Source organism: Zonotrichia albicollis, chromosome 2 (genome assembly GCF_047830755.1).
Source record: "Zonotrichia albicollis isolate bZonAlb1 chromosome 2, bZonAlb1.hap1, whole genome shotgun sequence".
Classification (NCBI taxonomy): Eukaryota; Metazoa; Chordata; class Aves; order Passeriformes; family Passerellidae; genus Zonotrichia; species Zonotrichia albicollis.
The window spans coordinates 55,115,633-55,137,307 of NC_133820.1; the positions used below are offsets into that span (position 1 = coordinate 55,115,633).

The 21,675-nt window shown below is 42.3% G+C and overlaps 1 protein-coding gene across 2 annotated transcripts; it reads right to left on the reverse strand.

Moving 5' to 3' along the window:
* Positions 1–12,726: 12,726 nt before the first annotated feature.
* MSANTD4 (Myb/SANT DNA binding domain containing 4 with coiled-coils) lies at positions 12,727–20,986 on the reverse strand. Of its 2 annotated transcripts, none has more exons than XM_005482568.4 (3): positions 20,830–20,986; positions 16,395–17,022; positions 12,727–14,684 (listed from the first exon to the last, which is right to left on the reverse strand). In XM_005482568.4, exons 2-3 carry the CDS (start codon positions 16,854–16,856, stop codon positions 14,109–14,111), a joined length of 1,038 nt encoding a protein of 345 aa, XP_005482625.2. In that variant the 5' UTR covers positions 16,857–17,022; positions 20,830–20,986; the 3' UTR covers positions 12,727–14,108. The 2 variants fall into 2 exon arrangements, with proteins under 2 accessions (XP_005482625.2, XP_026646515.2); XM_026790714.2 differs by lacking the exon at positions 20,830–20,986 and adding an exon at positions 19,690–20,362.
* Between the last annotated feature and the right edge of the window lie 689 nt (positions 20,987–21,675).

Here is a 21,675-nt window from a genome sequence, read left to right on the forward strand (position 1 = left end):
TTGCATAAGTGGGATTTTCTGACTTTTAAACCCTTTGCAATCAATGTGGCAGTAATGAGTCACAAAGATGAGGGAAGCAAGAAGTTTCCTGGGACAGAAGGAACAGGTTGCTGAGCAGGAGGTTTATGCTTAGCATGTGATGCAGCACTGTGTGCTGGGAGATGATGTGGAGGGTGCAATTTAAGGCGCTGATCATACACAAAATTTAGGAGCCAACGGCACACCCACAGATCCTGATTTGTCCATCCCAGTGGGGAATTGGCATTCTTCACCAAGGATTATTCATATCTAGTAAATTATTATTTTTAAAAGGATGAGACCATATATTAAACAGTTGTTCCTTATAATGCCCAGCTTCCCCACAGCTCCTTTGCTCTCTCAGCTCCTTTCATGAGCATATATTTCCCAAATCTCTCTCACTGAGAGAACTCCAACTTTGCAAGATCCATGTGTAGTTGCCTGGACTTCTACTGTCCATAGGCACACAGTTCCCTATATACAGGTAAGAGAAATAGTTTCATTTCTAAAAGACATTTAAGGAAAAGCATAGGGACAAAAGAATGGGGAGAGCAGCTATAGCAAAGTCCCAGCAGAGAAAAGGAGACATGTGATAGATGCAGTGCTAAGGTGGTTATCATTGCTGAAGGCAGCAAACAGTTGTAGCAGAGTAAATGCAAACTGTTGCAAATGAATCATAGAATAGATTTAAGCTGGAAAAGACCTTCAAGATCGGTGAGTCCAACTGCAAATCTAACACTTCCACTTAACACAAGTCCACCACTAAAATATAAAGCTTAAGATGTTGCTGTTTTCTGGTGCTTATTTTGGAAAAAGACTTCATAATGGCAGGATTGCAAGGACATAAGGAGTATCTGCCAGCACACAAGATAATTTACACCATATAAAGATAAGAGGGAAGAAACACTGGGGTGTAGGCTGGTCACTTGGTTTCACAAGCTAATTTTTTGTGTGGTACATGCTGACTCCATCTCATAATACCCACCTACCACCTGGGGTGTTTATCTTCTTGAGGCACTTACACCTTGATCGTTTATTAGCACGGACAATTTGGTCATTCTCAAATTGCTCTTTTCAGAGACTCACAGGGCTTCAGTGGAGAGGGAAAAATTACAAGCATCTCACTGGAGGGCACATTTGTCACAGCCCACAGCACCTCCCATCCTGGTGCTGGGCTTCCAAATGCCACTCAGAATTAACTTAAACCCTAACTTTTTTCAAGGTTAAATATGGCTACTTTCTGTATCCAGGAACTTGATTGTGTTGTTTTGCCTTTATGTGCAAGAATACCCTACCTTCTGAAATCTCCCATGTAGATATTTCTAGACCTTAATGAAGTTATGTTGTCAAGATATGCTCTCTCAAATAAATTAAATTGATCTATTATTTAAATAGCTGATTGAACAGCATTTTTTTTCAACCTGGAGCAGCTCTTGATCCATGCACCCTTGGGCTGTGTCAGCACAATGCTTCAATCAGCCATATTTCATACTCCTAAAAGCTTTGTCGAACAGAGACCACTTTGGCAGGAGGAAGGGAAACCTCTCTGCAGCCATGAGAGACCCATCCAGACATGTGCAGGTGAAGGCAGAAAGCTCTGCCCTGCCTGGCTTTACCTGTACGTCTGCCTGGCCTCTCTTCAAGGACGTGGCAGGTTTGCTGTCCCAGCAATGACACCAATGAAGAGATGCTCCTCCCTGCTTCCCCAAAGAGGGAGGGCACTGCCCAGACCCCACCACAGCCACCAGCCTTGGACGGACACTCAGGGAAGAGAAGAATGAAGCCAAGCTCCCATGCAGCATCCCTAGGACAGGGTTACCCCTCCAGAGCTGATCCCAGAGACACTGGCCAAATCCCAAGGCAGCCACAGACTGTCGGAGGGAGGACAAGGTGGGATGAGAGCCCAGCCACACTCAGCAGTGAGCTATTATCACATGCTGCAGTGAACATGTGGTGGCTTTTTCCCTGCCTACTCCTTGCGGGCCGACAAGCTCTTACTCCTTGCTCTGGTAATTTCAGTGGGAAATGTGATGAGTAGGTGAATATGTCCCCTGAATTGGTATTTCAGGCAGAAAAGATTAATTTATGTATATTTGATAATTGGTGATGCATTTCTTAGTTTGATTTTTTTTGGATGATTTCCTATGTACCCCCACATACACAAAATAAAGGACAAAAAGTTTTTTGGCTGCTGTATTTCATATATATTAGTAGCATGGTTGGTGGGTAGGAGGGGTTTTTTTGCAAAATACATAGGCACTGCTAAAATTTACCAAACAGGCTCCGTCTGAAACTGAAATTTATTATATAGTCCTGGGAAAAATATTCCACAGGTGCTAACAGTGTTGGCTGCCCCAGACCACACCAGTAAATCTTGACATCAGCCTTTATTTAGAGGGAAAACCACACCTCAGTTACCCTTCTCTGTGTTTTGCTTCTGGAGATGAACTGCCTGGTGTTATGGTGACAAAGCCGTCTGTCCATCTGTAACCCTCTTGGGTCGCTTGGTGATGCTGTCAAACTTGGGTGCTGAGGTATGGGAAACCACTGTAGGGGGACACCTGAGGATTGATTTGGGCCATTCGCTCTGCTGCTGGCATAAATATGAGCTCTGGCAAGTCTGTTTGTCCCTGAAGATTCTCACCACCTAAGAAACAGCATCACTCAGGGCTGCAGAGGTTGATAGTAGTTATTAACACTGGAGGTCAAATTTCGATAAGGAACAAGACAAAAATGTTAACTATAAAAACTTTGTAGGTGTTTGGGTTTTGTTCTCACAAATACCTTGTTGGAATTTCCTTTAGTACTTGTTTAAAACAAATTCCTACCTTTGCTCATTCCCTATTATTTTCCTTCCTTCTCCAGTGTATAAAAAAAATCTGTATATTGGGTAAAACTTTTCCAGCTAACCATTGTACCCACGATTTGGGAAATCTGAACAGGACACTTCAGTTTTACTACCCACCTCACTATACTGGTTTCAAAAATAATTTAAAATTTCAATTTGAACTCCAGGTTGAATATGACAAAGGAGCAGAGATAAGCCTAGAAAAAATATCTCTAATAAAAATACAGGATTAATAACATCACTGTGGAATTTACATTGGAAAAACAAAGACACTGTCAGAAAAGCAGCTTGATAGGAAGATATTGGTTCACCTGAAATATAGTCTCAAAGTTCCCTGTTTGTTTCTTTTCTGGTATTTATTTTTAGCTTTCAAATTAAAATTAAGTCTAAACAATGCCATTGTGTCACATAAACTGTATCTGTCACAACTCTGGAACTACTCACTCTTCTCAGACACTCATTCCAGGACACTTCCATAGTCCAGGCTTTTGACAAGAAATATTCCATCAGGAAAATCTTCTTTGCAAATAACCTGAGCAGTTCCATTCTGTCCTTCCAGTTTTATGATTTCCTTTTCCTTGGATGCGCCACTAAATTTCTGAAGGTCTCACCACAGAAGTTCACCTTTGTTTTTGGAGGAATGATTTCAGACCAAAATCAGTTTATCTCAGTATCATAGAATCAGTTTGCATACCCAGTATAGTCACTTCTTAACAATGGGACTTGCTTCTTCCTTTCTTTTTTCATTTTCAAAGAGGCACTTCTGTTTTTTCCTTGGTAGACTTTGGATCTGAGCCAATGATGTTCTTCTGGTCATTTGATAGGGAAAGTACTTTAAATTTCCTTAGGAATTACTAGTGTTAATTTGGTCTCTTCCTGATAGTATCTCTGAATTCTCTGACTGTGGTGGCTCTCCATCCTTTTGTTCTTTGCTGGTTCCTGTTATAGAAACACAGCAATGGTGGGGAGGCTGTGAAGCAGATGGAAAACCTGCCACAGGATCCAGAATGTTTGTGCTATGCTGGACAAGACTAGTAAAGGAAAACAACGTCCTCCCCTCCTTTTGTGAATGAGTGTTGTAAATTGCTTAAAGAATCACCAGCAAAAGTATCAGCAAAAACAAGTTAATTATAAATAAAAGTGACGGCATGACAAAGTTCATTGGCAAGGTTCACTCTGCTGCTTACTAGGTGGTTAAGCACAGTGAGAAAAAACATCAAGAAGAAATCCAGGGTCAATCAATACAAACCAAAACAAACCAAAACAACCCCAAAACCATCTTTGTGGAGATGGGGGAAAGGCAGGGAGGTACAGGAAGAGAGTAAAGGATTCATATGGGATTTACAATAACAACAGTAACATACTTACAGGCCTAACTTACTTACAAATCTAAAGTACTTAAGAATCCAGGAGAGCAGCAGGAAAAATCAAATTTTTCTCACTTTGGCTATAGCACATACACACTTGTATGCACACAGACACTGAGAGAGTTCAAAGGGTCTCATTTTGGACTGCTGTGAATAGGGCCTCAAGAGAGCGGGCTCTAGCGATAAGGATCATCCTGGCCACACTTCAGGTCGGCACCCTTTCTTTAAAAGTTTGAGAACAAAAATGTCATTCCACTTGGGTTGGTACTCAGGCAAAAAAATGTTCCTAAGGCTGTCCATTACAAAAGAAACAAGGGCGGGAGGTTGCTGGGCATCAGAAGTTCCTGAGGACAGATGGTGTTTCTGACAAGGTCAAGAGGAGCTCTTTCCAAGTGCTGTTTGTCACAGGCTGAGGCCTCACGAGCATCTCCCTGACCATGGTGTGGCCTGGGAGGAAAGGAGGGATGCACCACCTCACCTCTCACCCATGAAAACCACCCAAGAAAAATGTCACAGGTGTCAGATCTGTAGCGTGCACCTGGGTAGGAGCGTTCACACCAACACCTGGGATGAGCGTTCAACTGCATCACCCATGGGCTGAGGGGCAGCTCTTACCTTGGGTCCATGGGGTCCCTCTCCATCAGAACCTATATCTCCTAAACCTTCTTTGGCTTGTGTGCACACATAGACCTACACATTCCTGTCCATGTCTCCATCAACTGAAGAGCAGTAGAGATGCTGCTGAGCCTTCCAAGCTTCCCTTGGTGCAGGCAGTGGTGGGGATGCCAGCACAGTGCTAATCAGGAGAAAGACCATGGCCCTGATAACATCTGTGCCATGCAGAAGGTTCTGCTGACGCCAAGGGAAGCTGGCAGATAAAGTCTGGAGGTTGTTCCCTCCCTTTGACAGAGCAGCTTCAGGAGAAGCTTTTCAAAGCCTGCTCCACTTACACTGGTTTTGTTTTTCCCCTAACCTCTTTCTGAACTCTTGTATAAAAAGCTGTGAACTGAAGTTCACAGAGCTTGATTTCTCTCTCAAAAGATTTTTTTTTTCTACAGGAAATAACTCTTTTCTACAAAAAGAATAAACATATGAACTAAGACTCAAAAATGCTCATGTATCAAAAGGAAGAGTATGAAGAGGGCACAAGGGATTTATTTTCTGAATGGATTTGCTCATCCTGAATAAAAGCTGGCATCTTTTAATAGACTGAATTTTCTTTTCTGGCAAACAGTCCAGCTAAACTGACAAGCTTCTGAGTTCAGCCTCCTAAATAAACAGCCCTTTCTCCATCTTGCAGAAACATTGCAACTATTATAAACACTGCAGATGAAAAAACAATGTGAAGGAAGGGAAGCTGGCACGCTCCAGGAAGAAGGAGGAGCTGTCATGTGCACTTCAATTCACAGGAAGGGTCCTTTTGTTATGAAAATGAAGTAGTTCAAGTGTTTGTGTTCACTCCTGCCCCTGAAAGAACTATTTCCAGAAAATATTTTGTTATCAAGATGATCTAGGACAAAAAAAAATTAGATTATCTACATCTTCTATATGAGGTCAAATATAAATCAGTACTTTATGTGACAATGCCTATTTGACATGACAGAAATGCTTTTTCTTGTGTGTGAGACAGTTCAGAGGCTCGCAATAACCCTTGGCTTGTCCTTTTGAGCTAAGAGCTCTCCTGCAAACCATTCTGGATTAGTCCACCCTTTTTCCTCTATATTTCTGAGCCAAAAGGTCTCTCCAGGTCCAACCTGTAAAAGAAACAGTGTTAGTTCTTTTAACTGTAGTTGGCTCTGAGTGATTTAGAGAGCCATTAGTGCACCAGTCACCATCCCTGGAGCAGACCACGTTCCAGTGCTCTGGGAGGTCTCTGCAGGGAGACCTGCACACATCTAAAAGCAGCTGAACTCTTCCCCAAGCCCTCCGCAGATCTTGAAAAGTAGCACCCACACAGCCACACAACAAAAACTTTTTTTTTTTAATGTTTTCATTAGACTGGTCCCTTTTTGTCCCTTGCCCTCAGTTCTGAGATTTTATTGTGTATTAAAACCAATATGAAATAACAGTAACACTTATCTATGTTTCCTTTCCTTTCTGTATTTTTTGCAATTCCTTAAGCTTTGGGGCAGTTGGAAGAGGACAACCACATTTCAGTAGGATGCTGAACCTCTCCTCCTCCCCCAGCTGCTCAGAATTGGCACAGGCTGACCCCTGGGATCCCCAGGCTTAGGGACAATCACACTCCCCAGGGGTCTGTGCTGATATTGCCCACCATCTTAGTTTCACCTCCTGAGTTCTCAGGTCCTCTCCAGAAATCTTCAGGCTTATTCCCCAAGGAGGGATCACCAAGCAGGTCTCAGTTCTGCAAGAGCTCAAAGCACTAGTATTGCTTTTGCTGAGCACATCTGAACCCAGGCATGGTAAAAGTAGTAATTCATCTCTTTACCTTTGCATATTCAATTTCTCCACTTTTTCTGCTGTGTTTTTACTTTCTTAATTGCTATCTTGATGCAATAGTGATGCATAAGATGCATACCAAAAGTGAAGCAACTAAACAAATGATCTGTCTTCACAGGACTTCTCCAAAATTCTCTTGGGTGGAGCAGTTTGCTGATCTCAGAAACCACCTGAAGTCCTTCAACTAAAAAACTTTTGGATTAGTAGGATGCATATAAAATAGTAGCAATGCTTCCATTTCAAAGTCAGTTGAATACCTCAATCAACAGAAAAGCATATTGATCCTACAGAGCCAAGAAGAAAGGAGAGATGCTATCCATTCTGTAGCTGCCATCACTCTTGGCCTTCACCCATGTCCCTGGAATTCACTTACTGACTCTACCCCTGTAATCCAATTCCAGATGTGGTCCTTTTGTGTTGTTCTTTTGTTACAGCTGGCCTTGCCATGTTGGTTTTGCTCATCTGCCATGTAGGGGATGCTGGAAGGAGCTGCTCTAATGGAAAATCCAAAGCAATGCTGTATTGTTTCTTCTTGAGAAAGGGGAGGAGGCAATGGAAAGCAGGCTCTGCCCACCCAGAATGCTCTGTCTGATGCCTCCTTTCTCTACCTCCTTGTCTCTCCACTTGTTCAGTATCACAGTTAAATCCTTTCATATGTCTTAATATCCACTGTCAGAGCAGAATGTGTCCTACCTGCTTCACCAGTGTAGTCCTCCTGCTGCCCCTTCTCCTTTGAACTACCTCTAACTGAATTCTGAACCTCAGACCTTTCCCAAAATTTTGGATACAAAATGACCTTGACATAATTTGAGACACAGCCACCTTGCCTTGTTTTGGTGAGATGACAAAATCCCCATTAGAGTGCCAGACCTTGGCTTTCTGAGGGGTCTTTAAGTTTGTTATTTCTCACTAGTGGAATCTCGCTGGTATTCCTTGGGAGAAGGATTATGTACAAAAAGTATGGCAGATAGGATGTAAGATGGAAAAGTCTGAGATGCAGCCCCAAGCAAAAGTCAAAGAACAATGAAGACCAGAGAATTTTATAACATAAATAGGAAAAATTTCTATTTATGTTCAAAACCTAAGAATATGTTGTGACCTCCTATCTATAAAGATATTCAAGACCAAGAGTTTTGCTTTATTTAACCAAAGCCATAGTCTGTCTGTACAGAAATTCTGTCTGTCTCTCCTAGCACGTCCTTTTCAGAAAAGTGTAAACATGCCCAACGAGGATCAGTCTTTCCTCTGCTGTAACCTCAGGCCACAGCTCTCTCCACCTTTACTCCAGTGGCGTGGCTGTCCTGCTGTCCCTGCAACCCATGCTACACTCTTGCACCCCATACTTGCAACTCCTTCCTTGTTAGGAAAAGGCACTCCCTATATCCTGTGACTGTTTGAACATTGCCAGCACTGCAGAAAATTGTTTTACTCACAAACACCTCTATGACAGAGGAAAAAAAAACCTTTGGAAATCTTTTTTTCACAGGCCTAGCACTGAGCAATAATAGAAGTAAGATGATGAGCTCATTTCACATAACCCTTAGAATAGTTATAAGAAGCAGGTAATGATTTTCTCCAGTACATTAAACAGGTGACTAGAAGATTGGCAATCCATTAACAGAATAACACACAATAGCTTTCTGTGGAAGAACATTTAATTTTTATCTTTCCTGGTTTGCAAACCAAAACTTTATAAAATGCTTTTCAAACTTCAATTTTCTCTTTTAAGTTCTCATTTCTGTAATCTCTACAGTAAGATAAATATTGGTCTGCAAAGATGTATTCAAGTAGCTAAATTGACAGAGTAGCAAAATTAAAAATTTGCTTCTTCCTTTAACTCTTATACGCTCTGTGATGGGGCTATCCATCACAAGTGAGCTATCTCAGGATTGATCACAAGTCTGGCACAATGTAATTACTGAACCAAAAGCATTGTATTATATAGCATGAAATGAAATAGCAACTTTGCCTTCCACATTATGAATCCGTTGACTAATGATGGAGTGTTGCAATTAGAAAGTATGGAAGTAACAAGACAAGGTATTTCACAGTCTACTAGTGTATAGAATAAAACTACTGATAGAGTGAAGCAGGGAAATTAAAACTAATAAAACTGGAACAGAAAATAACAATGGCATTCTTAATAATCTGTAAAAGGACAGGATGGAAGTGTCCTCTAAAGCAGGTCAAGTTTACAAGGATTATGCGCAGCATCTGAAAAGGGCTTCTTCTGGTCTTCTGTCAGGTGACATATTTTTTTTCCTAGTACGTTTTGTGATGGCTGAGAACCCTTGAATTCCTTGGCATCATGTGACATAGCATCAGGAGATTTTGCTTTAAGAGACTAGAGAGAAAAACCCAATGAGGTGTGGGCAAGAGCTCCCATTGTCCTGAGCTCCCTCCCCAACTCCCATTTGATGCTGTCTGAATGGCAAAAGGCTGATCACTGAGTCACTGCTAGATCACCTGGGGCACAAACCAAGAGCACAAGTTGCATAGCTAGTGCTTTGGAAATCATGGGTTTGGTACAAACTGGCACACAAAAAACAAAAACCAAACCAAAACAAAATAAACCCTCCAAAAAAAACAAACCCAAACTAAAAAAAGAGGAAAAGATGAAGTACTACAAGTTCTCCCAAGCCCATACTAAAAGTGTTCTTCGCTCCTTGTATTTGCATCTTCAAATAAGCTGATTATCTGGAAACAAAAAAACAGGTGGGAATTCATTAAAAAATGCAATAATTTTTCTTTTCTTCTCTTTTTTCCTTTTTTTTTTAAACTTGGATTAAAATCTTTCCATAGTCCTAATACCTACTACAAACATTCTGAGCCCTTGATGCAAAACAAACCCATTATCCTACAGAATAATCCAGCCTACTTAAATTTCATCTTAATGTTAGCTGCAAACTTCAACAGTGTCTGAGTGATGCAGGTATTCAGACTTATAGTGATACACAGAAAAGAAAATGAAAAAGAGAAAGAAAAGAGAAAAAATTAAAAGCAAAAGGAAAAAGATAAAAGAAAGGAGGAAAAAAATAAAAGAGAAAAAAGGTGAATACTATTGCATGTGGTGACATTTTCTGACACAGTCTGGCTTAAATTCACTAATAATTTCAGCAACAACAGAGAAAAATTAGTCTTTCCTCCTCTCTCTTCTCCCACCTATCACTTCTGTCAAGGCTCCTGACTGACAGAGAGTAGGATTTTTGAGGGTATTTTTGTGTTTGCAAAATATCAGCCCTAGGTCTGACTCCATCTCCTTGGAGCACTCCGTGCCTTTCTGCAGGGAGCTTTTGGGGGCGAATGAGCCAGAGAGGATACTCATCACTGATGTTCTTTTGTGGTAACTGCATGAGCAGTTCTGTGAAAAGGTGAAGAAATATGAATTATGGGCTTCTGTTCCTACTCGCAAGGGGGCTTTTAGAAACTCCTCCTTGCTGGCTGATAATTCCCTGGGTAGCAAAAATACCTTGAGGTGAAAAGGATACAAATGCTCATGAAATCCTAACCATCTCTTGTTCATCTTAACAAACTAATATTTTAAACCTTTTGTATGTTGCTTGCAGCATCTCCTTTTGTGCAATGCAAGTTGCTTAAAATGTCCCAGAAATAACATAAGACTCAAGGAAAGGAAGTTGTCTTTGAATCTTACTGTGCTTTGTCAGCTGTGTCTGTTGGGACACTGCTCATCCTGGGCTGTTCTTGGGGACTGCATTTACCTTTACCTTTACCCCATCATCAATGTTGGTAGAACAATGAGTTCGTGTCTATGTCCTAACCTGGGGGACATTTACAGAGTTGAAACCTTGACCTTAGGCTTCACCATCAGGATCACAGGTGATCACCAAGCAATTAAAGTTTAAGGGATTGCAGATTAGTATTTAAATATATGATATTTTAATTCAAATTATCACAAAATGACTGCATTTTCATTATGAAAAAAGCAAGCTATAAAATAGACATATTAAACTCTGTAATTTTTCTAAATTTTACATTGAAACTGCATTTTCAATGATTTATCTCAATACTTAATTTCATCATTCAATATTTTCCAAGACATTTTCTATAACCAAAAGACATATCATTTCCCTAGGAGGCTGAACAGTTGTTAGGAAAAGTAATTGCTTACACACAGCTCTATTAACATTTGGAAAAGTGTTCAAATTTCTGAAACAATTAAGAATTCAGAGATGGTTCAGATTTATCTACCTATTTTTCCTAAAACCTTTCATGCTCTTGGGGTACACTTCTGAAGTCATTAAATGTAAAATACAAATCATTATCCTAATGGATAAATGGAGTAATTCACGAAGACGGAGGTGCTGGGATCAAGCAGCAGCTCAACTACCTGTCAAAACAGGAGCCAGAATCCACATCTGCTCCGCCCTGGCAAGACATGTCTTCCAGGTAAGATTGCAGGATGTTCTCTCTCTCCTGGTTCGGTCCTTCTGGTCACTACCACTTGCAGAGCTGGCTATGTTGCTCCTTGTTCCTACCCTGACGCTGTTTGGCAGTCAGAATAGTTATCTAGAAAGTTGGTCCCCTCAGGGCACACAGTCATAAAATCCATGCTATCCCACTGTCTTGATCAATGTCCTATGCACTAGACACCTGACTAACTCCGTGAATTTTGCCTCTTTCATGCTTTAAAAGGAAAAGATTTTCTCCAAATCACAGAAAGTTACTTTAGTATCAATTTGCATGATGCATACCAGAGAGCTGCCAATTTGTCCCTTTGTTCTGGTATATTGGATTTGTGAGGTAATGTCTTGGTAGAAGGAGGAGCTACAGGGGTGGTTTCTGAGAAAAGCTGCCAAAGGTTGTCCACATGTCCAACAGAGCCAATCCCTGGGGGCTCCAAGATGGACTTGCCCCTGGCCATGGCCAAGTCCATCAGTGCTGGTGCTAGTGACACCGGGATAATGTATTTAACAAGAAGAAAATGCACAGAAGTCAATGCAGCCAGAAAAGAATGACAATATCCAAGCAAAAAAGCCCCAGAAACCAAGGTCAATGCACAAGGAGGGGCAGGAGGTGCCCCTGGTGCTGCAGCTGCTCTGCAGCCCATGGTGCGGCAGCTGTGCCCCTGCAGCCCATGGGGGAGCAGAGATCCACTCATGGGGGAGCCACGCTGAAGCACATGGAAACATCAGAAGGAACGGGCTCCCTGCAGGACCTGTGGAGAGAGAAGCTCACACTGGAGCAGGTTTGCTAGCAGGACTTGAGACTCCACAGGGCACCCACATTGGAGCAGCCTGTCCCTCAAGGACTGCACCCTGCAGGAACCACACCAGAACACTTCAGTAAGAACTGCTGCCTGTGGGAAGGACTCTTGTTACAAAAATCCATGGAGGACTGTCTCCCAGGTGAAGAACCCCATGCTGGAGCAGGGGAAGAGTGTGAGGACTCCTCCCCTTGAGGAAGGAGATTAAGAGACAGCATGTGCTGAAGTGACCGCAGTCCCCATTCCCCATCCTCCTGCACCCCTTGCAGGGAGAGGCAGAGAAAACCAGGAGTGAAGTTAAGCCTGGGAAGAAGGGAATGCTGTGCAAAAGGTGGTTGAAGATTTGGTTTTATTTCTCATTACTCTACTCTTAACTGATTGATAGCAAACTAATTTCCCCAAGTCAAGCCAGTTTTGCCCATTGCCATAACTGCTGAGTGATCTCTCCCTGCTCTTATCTCCACCCATGAATCTTTTGTTATATTGTCTCTCTCGTCCAGCTGAAGAGTGATGGAGCAATACTGGTGTGCACCTGGCATCCCATTGAGGTCAGCCCACCACATTTAGAAAGAAAAAACTCAGGGAAACTTTCCCCAGGGCATTTTTATCTAACTGGTTGGTATCTCCTTCCTCCTTCCTTTCTCAAGTAAGTCCCAGGTGATTTAAGTCCAGCTCTGAGGTGCCTCATCTTTCTGACTGACTACACAGGGAATACAGGCACCAGCAACACTGGGGTGCTGCAGGGTTCAGCATCCAGGTTTCTCTTCAGATGTATCCTAGCTCTTCTGTGAAGAAAGCCTCAAGAGCCATTTTGGAGTGTAGTAGTCAAATTTATTTCCACTGTAGAATCACACTTGTTTCAGTAATAAAAAAATAATCTTTGCAGAATAAAAGTAAACCTGTAGTGATATAAATATTATTTACTTGCACACAAATTCACCTAAGTCACTCAACATAAGTTTAGACTTAGTATTCCCACAGTTCTACATTTTCAATGGAGTTAACATGACAGTTACTTGCAGAAAGATGAGAAAGGTGAAGTCTGGCTCAGCTGGTATTTAAACATACATGAAATAATAGAAAGCTTCCTTCCTTGGCTTTTTTTTTTTTGTTATATGACTACACTGCCTATGAAAAATACTAACAGCCTTCAGCACTGATCATTTCTGTTTGTCTAATTAAAATACATTACATAGAGAGCAACAGAAGCCTCTTCTGGCTGCCTTGCAGATGTGACTTTGGCACTGGCCAGGCAGAACCAGCAATGAGTGCAGAAGTGTTCAAGCTCAGAGGTTCTTAGGCTGAGCTCAGTCTCCATTTCTGAGATTCCTATCACTAGCTACTGCCTTCCAAGAACAAACAAGGTCTAGCAATTTCCTACAGAGGGTCATCACAGACTCATTAGACAGCATGTCTGATCCACCAGTAAATCCCTGTGCTATCCTAACACAGGTGCTTTACTCCACACAGCATTACTAATGGCGGGGTGAAACCAACAGGCCAGCTCATAGTATGTATGGCTGATGTGTAACTGCCTAAAATGAATATGTCAACCAAAAAAAAAAAAACCACCATAAAAACTCAAACCTATCTTCCGCACTCCCATTCAGTTCAAGCCATGGAACAACAGTAAACACAACTGCAACAAATTTAACTTGCACTTTAACTTCTAGATAACGCTTCAACTGTTTTTCCCAATTATGGGGGTGGAGAAAAAAAGGGGGGGAGGGAATAAAATTTAATGAATTGCTCTCGTAATGACTCTGTATTCCTGTGTTCTGCCAAAATTATATTTCTTTACCATATAGGCTATTGTCAGTACCATGTCCTCACAGCAAGCTGATTTATTCTGATCCTTCCTTCCTGTTAGTACGGTGACAAAAGTAAAAGGTTCAGCCTGGAATCTTCTCAAGGCCTCTGTGAGAGGAGGACACTGAACTAATACAGCACAATACTGAAGACAAGAGAACATAACACTTAAGTTCTGATACACTGAAAAGCAATTTCACACGTAAGATCATTTATGTAGGCACACTGACATATTGAGCACCATTTTTTTTTCAATTTAACATCAACATTCAACTCTCAACAGAAGAATGTTAAGCCTCTAAGACACTTTCAGTATCAAGGAAAGAACTACTTCTAATTTAGAAACATCGAAACACTAACGTTGACACCTTAGCTGAGATGTTCACTGCAAGTGACCCTCTCTCTGAATTCGAAGGCGCTCCTTCTCCACTTGCAAGCGCTCCTTCTCAATCTGCAGCTTCTCTGACTCAAACTTTAGGAACTGCAGCCTCTCTTTCTCTAACTGCAAACGTTCTTTTTCAAGTTTTAACTTTTCAGTTTCTAGATCCAGAGGCTGCATGATGGGTTTTTCAGTTTGGGTGAGGTCACTTTCCAGGGCAGGTTTTTCAGCATGCAGAGTCTCTAGCCTGAGTTTCTCCCACTCTATCTGAAGTCGCTCCTTCTCAATCTGCAGGCGCTCACGCTCCAAGTCAACGTGGCGCAGCCGCTCCTTCTCAATCTGCAGGCGCTCCTTCTCCACTTGCAACCTTTCGGCCTCAATGTCCAGTCGCTGCTTCTCCAGCTCCACCTTTTGCTTCTCCAGGTTTATAAGCAAGTGAGAATCTTCATAGGCTAGCCTAGCTTGAGCAGAGCTCAGATTTCCAAACTCTTCAATGTGGGGGAAGTCTGGTAGGTCATTTTCCTTTTTTGAATCTGGTAGAACTGATGACAGTATTTCTTCTTCTTCCTCAATAGGAAACTGCAGAGAGGAATGCAACAGACAAGAATTACATTCCAGTCTTTATGGCAGAACAAATGTTTATGTACAACTTGACTGAAAAGAACATAGTGCATGTTTTTCATAATCTTTAAAGCGATTCAGAAATGTTTAACTTATATTTTGTAAAATAACCACGCTACGTCAGAAGATTTTTTTATCATTACAGGAAGAGAAACAGGCTTTATCTGCAACTTAATATCTGCTAATAAAAAATGGAAAATCTTGTCAGTGAACATACAAAAACATCCAGAAAATATAGCAGAGTAGTTATTACAGATAATTCAGAACAACTGATAAAAAACTGGATCTAGAAGACCATATGTTGTTCTTACCTTTCATAGAGCTGAGTGACATTTATGTAAGCCACCAGGCATTTGTTGTGACTAATTATTTATCAGAGCAGATGGATCCATAGGGTATGTGTTATGTAAGCTAGCCTAACCTTCAATAACTTGGGCTATTCCATTCCTAAAAAACATTTAACACTGACATTTTTCACATGCTCCAAACTCTCCCAACTCTGCTAAGTGGGTCAATAAGCAAGGACTTTTTTAACCATTTTGTATTATCACATTTGCTGTAAAGCTATTTGTGGCACATCATGAGGTGGTGAAGACCACTGCTTTCAGCAGACTGTAACATTTTGTGTATTACTACAGCCCTTACAAATTCATAGTACAAAAGAGATAAACTGTCTCCCAATACGCATGCTGCAAGAGAAAGGCAAACTGAGGAAGGCAAGTGTTCAGAAAAACTTTAGGACAAGGAGAGCCACCGCCAGTCCTCTAGCATTAGAGAAGACACACACTGTTCCTTCAGCACTGTCTGACAGTAGTTCTCACTACCATCTAACAGCTTACACTGGTTTTCTCCCAGCATACATATCAAAGGAGTTAAGACAGGAGTTGCCTCCCCACTCTTCCCACTCAAAAAAACCGAATCCAACAAAAAATCTCCCCCCAAAAAACCCTAAAGCAATAAAACCCTACACAAAATCGTTTGAGTATCCCTTTTGGAAAAGGGAACTATGTGTTTAAAGAGGAACAGCAAAACTATCCCAACATGTGACTGTGCTCCAGCTGGTTGCCTATCCCAAGACAGTCACAGTACTACTAGGAGCATCAACTTGTCTATAGAATCCACTACTGCTTGCCAAATTCACGCTAAAATTTTGACAGAGAGGAAAGGCTGACTGACTAATTCAAGTAATGTTTTTATCTCCTGTAGGTTCATTTCAAGTAATGCAAGCAGTATCCTATTTCTTTCTGTATTCTATTTCTTTCTGTACCTGCAGGTAACATTTACTTCCATTTGTTAAAGATGAGCACTTCTCTGCTTATCCATCGAGGCATTCTGAATACTAAAATGACCAGTTTCCTTCAACAGTATTTTCCTTGCATTGACTCAAGTAATTCTTATCTGTGGCACATGCAAATGGAAAATACATGTGCAAAGATATACTCGAAGTTTAGGGATCTCAAATCAGTAATCAACATCCAAGACCTTACAGACAATTCCAAGTTGCTAGATCTGAATACCATGTCTCTGAATTATATTTATTTCTACAGTTTAATTCACACGTTCAGAAAAAAACAGAAACAGATGCTATGAAGAAACACAGTAAAACGCCTTATGCTGAAATGAAGCAAAGGCCATATTGCACATAGCTCAAGTATATCAGTCACTCACTTCAAAATTCTGCGGGTCTTCCTCTTCCTCTTCTACTTTGATTTCTGTTAACGATCCCCCGGCTTCTCTGAAGTCAGTGATATTTTGCCACTCAAAACTAGATTCAATTGCAAATCCCATATTCTCATCCATGTCTTCATTGAGAGAGTCATCTAAATTGGATGAAGGAAGGTGAAACCCAGCACCTACTACTTTGATGTTTGCATTCAGACGTTTTCTCTTCATGAGTGCTCTCCAGTCAAGGTATCGCCTTTTCACTTCTGTCCCTGTTCTCTGCTCTCCTTCACCTACAGCATTGACACACTCTGCTATTTCCTCCCAAGCTTTCCGTTTCATCTCATTAATTGTTGTATTAAGTTGCTTCGAAAAGAGTACTTCTCTCCTTTTTCTGATTTCCTTAAGGAGAGTTTGAGTTTCCTGAACACTAAAATTGCTTTTTCTTTTTCTTTTTAACTGTTTCATTTTTTCCAGGCTTAACCTAGTAATTTCACCAAGCAGACCACAGAGATGATCTGACACTAATCAGCTACTAATACAAATAAATTTAAAAGCAAATGAAAGCAGAGCTCAGTTCTCATGAAGTAAATTTTCTCTTCACTTTGTTGTATTTTTCTATTTGTCAGGCTTCCTAAGAGAAAAAGAGCAAACAAGATAAATCTCCAAGGTACACACCAGATATTTTCATTTAACAACTTGACTCCTAAGTCATCATTTAAGGAATGCATATTTTGAACTAACTGTTTATTTGATAAAGGAAAACCATTTTGCTAAACTTTCAATACAAAGTAGTCATAGATACTTCCTCTAATCTCCTATAAATCATAAAACCATGGATATATTAATATATCTATGTCACAAACTGTTAAGGCTGATTTGGTATTTCCATTACAAAACTACAGATATTTTCCTTCAGCTCTTAAGAGTTTTGTCAGTTGGGATTTCCTTAAGACTGAAATTTGACACACGCATTTCAGTTTGAATGCTCAACTACTTACAAAAGAAGCTGAAATTGTTATATCATTACTTCAAAAATATGAGATGTTTAGGGTACTGAAATTTTTTTAACACATTTTAAATAAGAAAACATTTTCATTAAAAAAATTAATTAATATGAAAAGTTGACATTTTCAAGATTCTTCTAACTTAACATAAACATAAATAAAAGAACTGGAGCAATCCTGTTGAATGTCACAAAATAACTACTAGTTAAAACAAATGTCACTCATTAGAGACATTTTAACAGGAAACAGATTTAAGTCACTATATGCCCATGGTAAAACCCTCCTGCATCCTTCTCATGCTGCTGAACATCTCCTGTCAGATACCAGGGCAGCTTTACAGTTCAGCCAGTGCTCTACCCTCAGCACCAGCTGGGGCTGTGCCTGATGGTGAGGGGAACACAAACCCCCCTAATTCACCTGACAGACTGTGTGCAACTCTGCAGAGAAGCAGAGACTGAGGGGACTGTTAACACAGTAACGAATATTATTACTGCATTAATAACAGATTATATTAAAAAAAAAAAACCAAAACAACCCACCAAATTGTGGAAGACTAGGAATCAAAAATGGCTCTTGCTCACAGACTGCTTGACAATAGGTTCAATTTAGGATTATTTTGAACAGACTTTTGTACCATGTTACCTACCACTGCAGATAGGTTTAAAAAGCTTTAAGTCAAGTGGGCCATGGACTCACTATACACTTCTAGCTGCTGCTTGTTCACTGTTCATGCAGCAGAGACATTGGTCCACCTGAAGGGAAATGGCTTCCAGATTATAGATTCACTTGTTACTAACTAAATAACTCCCTCCCACCTATACGGGATTCTTAAATTACTAAGTATTTTTCCTCCTATTGTTCTCCATGAACTTGATTAAAGCACACACATCAGCACACTGCACTACAACTCCCCACCTGGGGAATAAGGTCTCATAGTTTAGACATTGTTCTTCATCTCTGATACACTACTGACTGCAAGTAAGTGGCTCACTTGCAGTTTTCCACATCCATGTTTTCTTTCATAGCCAACAAACACAGAAAAACAAACAAAAAACAAACTGGGTTTCCAAATTTTCATCATCTTCCACATACAATTGTACATCAACATGGAAAATGCTGACAGGTAAGCTTTCTCCTTAGCTCTAGAGGGCTGAGAGTTTAAACATGCAAATGTTTTAAATGACCCTGTGGGCCAGCCCCCTGCATCACTTGACTGATCTCCCCAGCCATGCTTTGTTAAATGTCTATTCTGTTTTGGATCTTATGCCATAAGCCAAGGACATGACCTTTAAGAACTACAATACTAACTTGGAAACTACTGGCATCCAATTCCTTTACTAGGTGAAGTTTTCTTTTAGACTTTTATTTAAAACTTTTACTAGAACATATCCGATACAAACCTCTGACTTTCCCAGTGAAACATCAGCAAAATATATATTTTTTAAAACTCATTACTATCAACTTCCAATTCCAGAGACATCCTGCCTCTTTAACTCTTTCCTTTTTGAAAGCATATTGCTTTGTTAAGGACAATTCCTTTCTAATTAATATAAGTTGAGTTAGTGAATTGTCTTAGCAGTATATTTACTGCCAAAGATGGTTCTGTGTATCTATCTGAAATATTAACTAAAAAACCTTATTATCTAACAAAAGCTGAGATTTGGGATATTCAGTTCTTAGCCATTGCCAGATGGTCTCCAGGATATTACTCTTTAATGAGGAAAAATGAGCTGTTACATACCCAAAGTACCTAAGAGATTGTAAATAAGCTAGGATTTGTACACCTTCTAGATAGCTACAGGAAAAAAACCCACCAATATTCCAAACCTCAGCAGCTGGGATAGCATTACTGCTCATCCTAGTAGCTGGGACAACGCTGTGTTTTGGACTAGTGTGCCAATAATGTTGACAGCACACCAATGTGTTGGTTGTGCTTAGGCAGTGCTTACTTTAAACCAAGGGCTTTTCAGTTTCCCATGCTCTGCCAGTGAGGAGGTGCACAAGAAGCTGGGCAGAACTGCAATGCAAAATGCACACTTTGACAGTTTGGGTAGAAACGTGAAGTGCTGGCTAAAAAACCCCAATTCTGATGACAACATGAAGACTTTAATGTCTTACAGAAAAGATGGCAGGATGGAGCTTAGACTTTGGGCCTGTCAGGCCAAAAGCAACCTGTGATCAAGAAGGCTCTTATCACTGCACAAAAGAAATACAAACTGCTGGGGTTGAAAAGAAACAAGTACTGTAAAACTAAGCTGGAAACTCCACAAACAGAATATGCATACACTGAGTACCTTTGGCATAGTTAAAGACAGAAGCATCCTCATTCTGCCTCTATATTTTCTGTTTCTTTTGTTCACACTTTTATTGTCCGACCACATGTTGGGCAAACAAAATAAAAATTAGCAAAGGCACCAAACAAACAATGAGGCAAACAAAAAAATCCATGCATTCACCAGGAGTGGAAGACTGTTGCTAGCATCAAACTTGAATTTCATGAAAATCATTATTTTTTACAACAGATGATGTCTTGATTAAAAAAAAAAACTTTTAGGGCTTATGCTTGAATAAAAAAAAAATCAAATTACAAGGACCTACTATCGCTAAGTTTTCTTAAACAAAATTAGGGTCTTGAATATCTTCTGCCTAAGGCTTTCTAGAAAACTTTTTTGTGATTCCTAAGAGATGGCTACACTGGCTCGGAGCAACTTATGCTTTTGTACAAAGGTTTTTACTACAGGAGGATCTGGACGCTGCACAACACATCACCCAACACAGCCCTGGAAGAAGCCTGCGGTTTACACAACCAAAAAAGCAGGCACAGAAGGGAACCAACAGCACCTAAAAGGACAATTCAACGAAGCAGGGAGAAAGAGCGGAAGATGGGAAGCAGCTGAGGACTGAGGCAATTGAAGGCACAGACTTATCAGGCCGCAGCTCCCGTTCCCCGGGACGAGCCAAGGCCCCGCAGGGGAACGGGAGGCCCGGTGCCTGCGCGGGAGGCGCCCCGGGAGGCTCAGGGCGGGCTCGGCGGCGGCTCCGGCCTCAGCGCGCTCCCACCCGGAGCGCTGCAGGCAAAGCAGGGCGGCAACAAAGGGAGGCGGGGGCACGGCGGGCTGCCCGGCCAGCACAGCCCGAGGCCCCGGGCAGATGGGCCCGTGGGATCTGAAGCAAGCCAGGGCCTCTCCGGCCGGCGCGGCCCTGCGACTCTGCCGGGAGAAGGAGAAATAGGAACGGGACCTCCCCGTGGGGAGATAAGACGGCGGGCAATCGCCTCATCCCCCCCAGGGGCCGAGGGCGGCGGAGCCCCACCGCTGTGCCCCCCGAGGGCGGCAGGGGCTGCCCACACGCCGCGGGGGGTGTGGCCGTCCCATCCCCGGGCCGGTGCCGCCGCCCGCCCCGCCCGGTCCCCGGGGGCCGCGCGCGCGACTCACCTGCGCCCGGCGCTCCCCTCCGGGCCGCCGGCCCTTTAACGCCCACCGCCCTCCCATTGGGCGAGCTGCCTGCCTGTCACTCGTCTCCGCACGCCTATTGGTGCTCCGTGTCCGCCGTTTCCCCCGCCCCGCCCTGCCGCGCCAGGCGGGCCGGAATCCCCAACGCGCCTCCGCCGGCGGGGCCGCGCCGCGCGCAGCCGCCGGGCAGCCATTGGCTGCAGCCACCGCTTGTCTTCTGCAGGCGTGTCGATGATTGGCTGCGGGCTGTGGTGGCCCGCCCCCCTCATCCAGGGACCCTCCGCGGGGTGGGTGTGGTGCTGCCGCTTCGCCGGAGGGCGCGGCCCGAGGTGGGTCGCGGCGCCTCTGGGCGGTGGCCTGCGTGGAAAGGTGGAGGAAAGGAGGAGGAAAGGAGGGAGGAACAGGGGGGCTGGAACGTGCGGGATAACCGTGTATAAGCTACCGGTGTGCCCGCCCGGTTTATGATGCTGCTGCCCAGAGGGAGCGCGCGACAACCGGCTGTTCGTCCTGAACTGCGCGGTTTGTGATTAAAATGGAGAAACGACGTCTATCACATCCCGTAATGAAAGAAATAAAAGTATTTTTCGAGGAGCGCTGCACCACGCCATTGATGTGGGTCAATATACACATAAATCGCTTTCCTGGAGCTGTCGGGCTTGAGGTTCCTCGTCCCCTCCACCACACAAGACGTGTCTGGTCCTTGTCTTCTATGTTAGGTCCTGGCGCCTTAATGATGTAACTCTACTTTTTCCAAGTTTGGTACCTCTAGTCTGCCGAACCTGATGTGTGCATTTAGTACTTCACACATTCATTAACAGTGACTTGCTC